Genomic DNA, 9,732 nt, shown 5'->3' with positions numbered 1-9,732 from the left:
GTGTATACACACACACACAGTGTACTGATTCATATATATATATATATATATATATATATATAGCTGAAATATGTGACATATGTAGACATGGGCGTAGCTTTTGACGTCACATTCCTCGTAGCTTCCTCTGATGCCTTTTAGTCTGAGTCTGTTTTGTCTGATGCCTAATTGTATGAGACCTGACACTTGACGTCGTTTTAACTGAGACCTGAATCCTTTCAGTCTGAGGCATGACACCTTTTTATTTTCTGACTAATGTCAGAGGATGTCCTAAAATGTACACCGTACCCCAGTGTTTTCCTATGTGTTTATAGCCCTGTGTTTGGTTTAGTTTTTGTCAGATCTAATCTCAAATGTTATTCTTATCATATTTGTTTGCTTTCTGATGTTCTGATGCTATTTTGATTTTATTAATTATCTGCTTGTGAACAGATTCCCCAGCTTAAAAATAAAAAAAACTAAAAAAAAAAAAAAAAACTGCTAAAAACAGCCAACCAGGCTGGTTTTAGCTGGTCAGGCTGGGAGACCAGCCTAGGATGGTTTAGCTGTTTTTTTTTGTTTGTTTGTTTTGTTTTTTCAGCAGGGTCAGCCTTTTATTTTTCAGCTTTGTTTAACCCTAATGCTGCATCCAATTGCTTGAACGTTTCTAAATCTTGACATGAAGTGTTTAAGCATTTCCTCCTCTGCATCTTTTTTTTTTTATTTGTTTTGAGATCAGTTGAGTCCTTTGGCTCATTTAAGAGGAGATCTGACACTGCTGTGACATAAAAAAAAAAATTATTTGTCAAGATATTACATATACACTAATTAATATAACACAGCACTAAGTATAACATAACACTTCCCTTGCATGGATTGCACTGTTGGTAGGTACACTGTAAAAAACAATTTGTTAAATCAACCTGGCTGCCTTAAATTTTTAAGTTCAGTCAACTCAAAAAAAGGTTTATTCAGCTTGAAATGTTATATTATACTAAGTGATTTGGATATTTGAGTTGAATTAACTTAAAATTTTAATGCAGCTGGGTTACTTACCTATCTGTTAAGTTTAGCAAGTTGTTACTTAGTACAGCTTAACATTTCAAGTTGAATAAACTTATTTTAGTTGACTGAACCTAAAATTTTAAGGCAGCAGGGTAACAAATTATTTTAAGCTGACTCAACAAATTGTGTTTTTTTTATTTATTTTTGTACAGCGTTGCTGTCTTTAATTTCATAGCCTGTATTAATGAAAATTCTTAGTGCAAAGAGTTGGTCCTAGTGGCAAAATACTAAATCCTAATCTTAATTAAAAAAGGTCTTAAGGTCCAGAATTGTTAGAAGTATGGACAGAGACTTTTAAGAGGCTTAAGATTTTCTTTAGCAGATGTATAGGCAGTAGCAAGTCTCTGTACTTGCTCTGCCGCAGCACCAGCGTAGCAGATCCAAGACTAAACACATTAACATTGTCATGTACATTACCATGCCAATTCCAAGAGTTGTCATGACAGAACTATTGGCAGAAGTACCTGCTTTTTTGGCACGTTCACACTGCAGGAACTAGGAATAGTAACTAACTAACTAAATTAACTAAACTAAATTAGCTTCTAGGAACTACCAGAGATGAAGTGTATGATGATTGACTAAACACATACGAAACACAGGCTAACAAGCATATTTTTAAAAAAAAAATGTAAAAATAGTAGGGCTGTGCGATTAATTGAAATCGAATCGAAATCGCAATGTGAATATGCGCGATTTCTAAATCGCCTTACAGAACAATTTTTTGCGCGCTCCCGACTTTTCCCGCAGTATGCCATTTGAACCAATCACAACGCAGCACGCCTAAACAGAGCGCGAGAACAGAAGACTGAGCTTAATGACAAATAGGCTGCAGAAACAGGGATGATGAGTTCAGCACAGGAGGACTTGGTGCCCAAAAAAGTCTACATCTGTGGTGTGGGATTACTTTGGATACAGGAAAGATGATGTATCATAGAGCCAGGTAATTTGTAAGACCTGTCAGTCTGTCGCTGCGGTGAAACAAAGCTATTTCAACACCTGGGGCAGCATCACAAAAGAGGTCTATGACTTATGCATAGCCCAAAAATCTGTGGACATGGAGAAAAGTACACCCCAAACACGTTCGGAACCAGGTGATCAAAAATCAATATTGCAGGCATTTGCGAGCTGCACACTATATGAAAAAAGTTTAAAAAGGCACAAACAAATTACAGACGCCGTCACATATAATTTATGCAAAGATATGATGCCCGCAAATGTCGTCAGTAAAGCAGGCTTCCAAAAAATGATACAGACTCTTGATAAGAGATACCAACTGCCATCGCGAAGTTATTTTTCAAGAGTCGCCATCCCTGAAATGTATTCCAAATGCAAAGCCAGTGTCGAGTTGGAGTTAAAAGACGTGAAATACTACGCAACTACTTCAGATATGTGGTCAAGCAGAACATCGGAGCCTTACTTGAGTTTGACGGTGCACTTTATTAATGATGAGTTGTGTTTACATGTTTTATGGGGACATTCCATAGGCGTAATGGTTTTTATACTGTACAAACCATATTTGCTATCGCCCTACACCTAAACCTAGCACTCACAGGAGACTGCACACTTTTACTTTCTCAAAAAAACTCATTGTGCATGATTTATAAGCCTGTCTCCTCATGGGGACCTCACAAATGTCCCCACAAGGTCAAAATTTACTGGTATTACTATCCTTGTGGGGACAATATACGTCCCCATAACGTGATAAATACCAGGTGCACACACACACACACATTTACTTTTTGCCATAGGTCTGTTCTAGAGACATTTTGTTACACCTTTACTAGGTGATTTTTTTGTTGTTGTCTGTTTTAGAGACATGTTATTGGTCTTTGATAAAGATCTAATTGTTTTCCTTTGGAAAAATGTTTCATATTCACACTGTAAAACATTGTGTGTCAAAATCGTGATTAAAATCAAAATTGCAATATTGTTCAAGAAAATCATGATAGGTTTCTTTTGTCCATATCGTACAGCCCTAAAAAATAGTTATTTCATGAACCTGAAAAAAAAAAGAACAAATGTTGTTGACGTTTGTAGATGCTGCCCATAAAGACGCGACTGTTGGACGCTTCAGAGTTCCTGCTACTGATGCAAATACAACCAGGAAAATGAACCGAGGGGGAATTTGTTCTCTTGAAATCACCATGCTGGCTAATTCCTTGAACTACACAGTGAAAAAGCCCCTACTGTACGGATGTCAGAATATTATATTTGCATGGAGAGAACAAAAACACTGTGTATATGTTTTATATATTAATTTGAATAAATAAATGAAAGTATGAATGAGTTCACTACTGTTTTTTTTTTTAAACAAAGTCAACATTGCTTATACAGCTGCGAAATAAATGTGAACTTGTATTCACATAAAACATCAACAGAGTGACCATTTCAGAAAGTAACATAAATCCACATGTTGTACAAAAAAGGTGTATAAAACAAAGTAAACCAGAAGCATTGCTTTTTACAGGCTTTTATTATTTTCATAGAATAGCAGTGTTTGCAAAAAGCTTTGAGAACCCTTGGTGACATGATGTGTGTGCAGAACTGTACTAGACAAAACAAACAAGTTGCCTCTCAGATGGGTTTACCTTTATTTTTATTTCTTTAAAATAATTGTTGTACATGTATCACCACGGGCTCTCATTTCCACATATTTAGGTAGAAGGCAAAAATATAACTCGACCAGAGCAGAATGACAAAAATATTCACACAGGTAAGGAAAGTAACATTACACACATGAATCTGAGTGAAAATATTGATATAAAAGCTATAATTAATAAATCTTAAATATAATTAACAGAAAATCAGAAGTAACCTACCTCTCCCAAGAGGTTACATTACAAAAGGGAAGAGGAAGAGACCCGAACAGGAAGTTAAGTCAGCTTGTGATAGAACATAGATATGTTTACAGTCTGTATGTAAATCAAAACATGTTTGGAAATCCAAGACCCTGAGAAGTCGTCTTTGTCTAGATGTCAAAGGTGTTTTCCCACTCCCACTGTGTTTTGGTGTAACTAACCTTATTTCAGGGTTAACAGAGTTTTCACTTTTACCTCCTTTCGGAAAGAGGCCTCTGTATACAAAGAGTTTCTTAAAAGATACATTTCATTATACAGAAATAAAACACACTTCTGACCACATTTAAAACCCAGTAACCAAACCACATCAGATTCACTCAGAACTTACTAAAGAACAAATCAAACATAAATGTAAATCAAAAAAACTAATGAAGTAGCCTATGAAAACATTAATGTAAGTAAACACATTAGTGTGTTTCTCACTCTTAATATCTGCTGCAGATGAAGTTGAGTTTGTGAGATTCAGGAAGGCTGATCCAGCGCTGATCTCCTCCAGACTGAACTGCTCCTTTTCTGTTCTCAAGGCTGCAGTTTTCCCGTGTCGTTCCGTTCCCTGGAGCCCAGTTGTGATAGCACACGATCTCTCCACTCACCCAGAGCCACATGTTCATGATGCAGTAGTTGTGTAAACCCAACCACACCGCCGCAGTAGACGCCCGTTTAACCACGTTCATCACACCACGCTGAATCTCTTCTGAATGAACCGAGACCAGATCCACATGATTCTGTCTGCAGTAACTCAGAGCTTCAGACCACGTCAGATTCTCTTTGATCAGAATCAGTTCAGAATCAAAATCTGGAAACAAAACAAACCACAAGCAGAAACTAGAGAGAGACTGATCAAAAACAACATGCAGAACAAACACTGTGGATGAATTTGTCATGTCAGACATGTAGTGTGAACTTTAAGAGATCTGGAGGTGATGATGGATTGTGTTTTGTGAGGATCTACTCACCTTCATGACACACAAAAGAAAACTGGTTGGTACAAGAGGTGTCATGCCACCGTCCCTGAAAGCTCTGATTGACAGCTGCACAGTTTTCAACACCTCCAGCATTATTAGGTTCACCAGACTTCCAGTATCTGAATGAGGAGTCACTCTGATCTGACCACTGCCATGAGTCTCTGACTCTGAACAGACCGATCCAGATCCACGATCCAGATAAATTTCTATCACTAATGAACTGCTCAACCTGTTGATTCTCATTCTGGTTTCTCACACTGACCAGATCAATGTGATTCTGTCTGCAGTATCTCTGAGCATCTGTCCAATTCATTGTCTGATTGACAAGGATGAGTCCTGTATTTGCTTTAAGAAAAAAAAAAAAGAGAAAAAGATTCATGAATCCATTTCTTTGTTATTTTTACGCTGTTTTATAGTTTGGATGTGAACAGGAGCAGCGGTGGAAACATCAGAAACACGTCATTCATAGACTTGATCTGCTTCTACAGCTGATGATATATTGAATATTCACAATATTCAAGATATTTTACATCATACCATCATCTGTCTAAAAACCTGATTCTGATTGGCTGGAACGTGTGCATTTAAACCATCAAACACATACAGACAGTCAGTGACACACACACAACATTTAGATCCACAGAAACTTGATGTCAACCCTGACTTTTATTTTAAAATATCTTCACCATCAAATCACATTACATTTCTTAGCAATAGGGGTTTATATTGTAATGGAAATAAAGTTTCCATATAAAGTTTTTCTATTGTGACAAATGATCATATAGAGGGACAGCAAAAGATCGAAGTGTGTTCAGTGAATGAAGTTTTTCTTCAGGCAAATATGTTGATACAAAAATTGTTTATACATTGAAAGTATAACAAATCTCCACAGTCTCTTGTGAAGTCACAATCAAATTAAATATTAATACTGTTTAGTATTTCATTAAAATTAGGAATACAGTGCATCTACAAATGAACTCACTGTTGTTGCAGATGAAATGTTGGGCAGAATTACATGGCAAATCCTCCCATTGTCCATTTAACATCATACCACAATAATCTCTGCCTTCAGGTTGTCCAGTAGCCCAGTTCAGATAGAGCGCAGGTTCACCTGAAGACCACTGCCATTTATCACGACCCGTCTTCTGCAGTCCAATCCAGACCAACTGAACACTTTTATCATTCACACTCTTCTTCAGCTCGTTCATGTCGTTCATGTTGTCAACGGTGGCCAGATCTGTGTAATTCTCTCTGCAGTATCTCTGAGCTTCAGTCCAGTTCTTCCTCTCATTTATAAAGTGATACTGACGCTGAACACATTCAGATACGGAGCAGAGAGCTGTGAAAGAGAGACTTTGCTTTAATGCTTTTCATAACAGAATCAAACCTAATGAAACTAGAAACCATAAATAAAACCACAAACACACTCACCAGTGAGAAGAAGAATGAAAAACAGAGTTTGGTCCATTTCTGAGGAAGAAAAATACAGATCAACTCAGATTTCAAAAGTTTACAGATTAAATTTGGTGTAAAACATGATTTCAGCGATTAATTAAAAATCCAACATAAATGCACTGTACACAAAGATTAAGACAATATTAACATATCAGACGTCTAAATCTCACTAGAAGATGTGAGTTGTTCTTACTTTAGAGGTCGTGTGTTTCTGTCCTGAGTCTGATGTTTCTGTCTGGAGCTTTAGTGTGATTATTATATCTGCTCTCATCCCTCATTCAGCGTCACATCATTTGTTTATTACTCTAAAAAAATCCCTTTTCCTTTCTCTTCCTCCTTGATGTGTTTTTCTGATATTTTTCTCTGTGTTGGTCTTTGTTGTTGTTATGTCCTGGACATGTGTTAATTTGAATATGGTGGAAACAGGCCCTACAGAAAGGTCTGTACATTTTGTTCCTGTATGAAAACTGTCTCATGACACATGCAAATGAAAAACCTACAGCAGCGACCACTACAACTATCTGCACAGGTGATGTTGCTTCCTCTTCATATGATGTAAACTCACAATTTTATAAACAAGGTTAAATTGTGCACCTTTCATTCATATTTTTTTTCATTGAGTGATTTATATTTAGCTTAACCTAAAGTGTTCAACAATACAATAATTCACAAACATGTACTAACATTCAAACCATATTATTGCAAAGAGACTATGTACCTGAACTCAACTGACAAGCATGTCATTGTAAGGAGACCACAGTCAAACAATAACATACAGTAAACCTTTAGTCTTATTTAATTGAATTTCTGGCTGGTTTGTTCTTAAACAACACAGTTCAAGCTAACATATCTAAACATTAATAATCATTAATCAATAATCATCTTTATTATAATTTGAAGCGCTCTGATAGATAATTTACAATTAGATCAAAGGCTATGTTTGAGTTTACCAGTTAGTGGAGCCAGAAGATTCAACAACATTTTAAACAAACAAACAACAACAACAACAAAAAAATCTAAACTTGGACAAAAAGTATTTCTAAATATATATCCAAATGAAAAAACATCAGTCTGAAAACATCAGTAACTTGAGATGGAGAAAACCAGTTTCTTAATAAGTCGGGTGGCTAAACAAACATTGAGTGGTGAAAGTGTGATATTACATTTGATGTAGTTTATTCCTTCATTTTAAATGCCTTTGTTAAACTTATATACTGCATTAATTAAAAATACTAGCTAACATTACATATAGAAATATGTATAGAATTATTCATCGTCATCATCATCACATGCCAAGGACACTTTCACTACTTGTCGTGAACACACTTGTGTCATTCTGTGTCAACTCACCCAGAGGTCCCTGGCTCAAATTTAAGATTTTTTTTTCTTCTGGTTAAAGAAATACATGAATGAAGAAAAAAAAAATCTAAATATTAAATGTCACAGACATATTGTCACACCCCTGTGGACTGGTTTGTTGGTTTTTCCCACATGTGTCCTTATTTGGTCTTTCCTGTTCCGTTTCTTGTTATGATGTCATTGTTTAATCACTTACACCTGTCCTTGTCTCATTAGCCTGGTTATAGAAGTTTGATTCAGTTCCTCATTCCTTGTCAGTTCTTAATGTTGTTTCTTGTGAGTTTCTGTCATGTTGGTGTGTGCGCTCCCTGCTGTTTCTGTTTGTTCCTGTTCACTTGTTTGGATTATTCTATTAAAACATGTTTATTATATCTCCTCGTCCCTGCTACTCCTTCCCGCACACGACCCGTGACGCATATATTTACTGAGTAATTAGAAATTACAGGAGGGTAAAAATGTTATTCTACTTCTTTAGTTAGCTCCATTAGTAAAATCTGTCAATTTTAGCGAACTTTTTAGCATTATATGCCAATGATGACACTTCAAAAAATGGTAAAAAGCACTTTTTAATTATTTTCCCAAGTTTACAAACCTGTAGCTCGGGAATTATTAAATATATCTTAATGTCTTTTTAGATTTGGGTGCTTAACAGACTTTTTATTTGGCATCTTAATTTTAATCAATCTTTAAGATGTATTAATATAATTTATTTTAGAATTTTCATTTAGAATGTGTTCATTTTTAAGGCTCTGTATAGTGCAATGTCAGAGACTCCATGTCCAAATGGTTAAATCCTACCCATTTCCACTAGTCCAAAACCGAATGTAAATGTGTGTTTATCTAGTCATCACTGTTGATGCTGCCAATATGCAAATAATAACTAACTTAGGGTTTAGAAATGTATAGTGTGATATGTCAGATTATGAAAAACCTAGATTAATGTTTAACTCGAGGTAAATATGAACATAGTGAAATGTAAAGTAAGATTAACCAGAATTCCATTTACAATGTAACAGTTTACTCATGTAACCATTTTGAAATTCCAATTATTTGTGTAAATTGACCAAAAAGAGCCTTAATACATATCAGAAGAAAAGTTTCCTAAACACCAAAATCTAGGACATTAAGTTATTTATGATTTGAAGCTTGATCGCTAAAGAAACTAGATTGTACTAATATAAAGTCTCTGTAAAAATACTACATGTAATCATGCTGCTACCTTTCTTAAGTCATTTTTACCCTCCTGCAATTTGGCTCTAGATCCCAAGGGGGAAAAAATGTCATTCAGACCTCTCCTCTATAAAATTAGTGGATTGCTCCGTAAATATACATTCCTGACACCCCTGACATACATCCCATAATAGACTGAAGCTTTCATTTGTTCCTGCCTCAATAAAATTGTTGAACTTTACCAAGAATAATGCACCTAAAGCATATTAGCACTTTACTGTGTTTTGCAATTTACGTTTTATACACATACACTGTTGTGAATTTTAATGTATGTTCTTAATTGTTTCATTTAATTTGTTTTATTTATTGTTGTTTGTTCAGAGCAGCACTGCAGCACTTTGCCCAAGATAAATTTCCTAAAACATTTGTTTTGCTATTGCTGTGAATTTTAATACTCACACAGATAACGCAGAGAGCAATAATACAAAATAAATTATAACTGTTTCAAACACTTTTGACCTGATTCAGCATGTGCATGAACCCACACACAGTCGTGGACACACTCTAGATTTACTCATCAGTAAGGGTCTAACGATTTCATCCATTCTTATTACAAATGTCTCTGTCAGGAAGAGATGCATTAACAAGAAACACTAGTGTGCTGTTTATGAAGGCTATATCTTCAATGCCAAGCATTTTTGCAGACTCTGTTGATCTTCTCCTGGAGTCTTTTAACTTTAAGAAGTTAAGAATGTCATAGATGACATTGCACCTGTGAAAGTCTGCAAGACGACTGGCGGACAAAAAGCACCTTGGAGAAAATCAACAGCAGTACAGAGTATGAAAAGACAATGCAGAAAAGCTGAGCAGATGTGGCGGAA

General features: G+C 35.6%; 1 protein-coding gene across 4 annotated transcripts in view; it reads right to left on the bottom strand.

The window, feature by feature from the left end:
- Nucleotides 1-3,450: 3,450 nt before the first annotated feature.
- The window catches only part of LOC127164533 (macrophage mannose receptor 1), a 44,418-nt gene continuing 38,136 nt past the window's right edge, over nt 3,451-9,732 (bottom strand). Inside the window, exons 1-5 of one of the 4 annotated variants that reach the window (XM_051108507.1) lie at nt 6,516-6,743; nt 6,299-6,337; nt 5,850-6,206; nt 4,859-5,212; nt 3,469-4,698 (exon numbers count right to left, since the gene is read on the bottom strand). In XM_051108507.1, the coding sequence (XP_050964464.1) occupies nt 4,328-4,698; nt 4,859-5,212; nt 5,850-6,206; nt 6,299-6,335 (1,119 nt within the window). In that variant the 5' untranslated portion in view covers nt 6,336-6,337; nt 6,516-6,743 and the 3' untranslated portion in view covers nt 3,469-4,327. Of the gene's footprint in view, nt 4,699-4,858; nt 5,213-5,849; nt 6,207-6,298; nt 6,338-6,515; nt 6,744-9,732 lie in introns of those variants that run through there. The other 3 variants (XM_051108510.1, XM_051108508.1, XM_051108512.1) reach the window with 3 other exon arrangements.

The sequence above is a fragment of the Labeo rohita genome, chromosome 4, assembly GCF_022985175.1.
Source record: "Labeo rohita strain BAU-BD-2019 chromosome 4, IGBB_LRoh.1.0, whole genome shotgun sequence".
In the NCBI taxonomy this organism is placed as follows: domain Eukaryota; kingdom Metazoa; phylum Chordata; class Actinopteri; order Cypriniformes; family Cyprinidae; genus Labeo; species Labeo rohita.
This window is presented reverse-complemented; position numbering and strand designations above follow the sequence as displayed.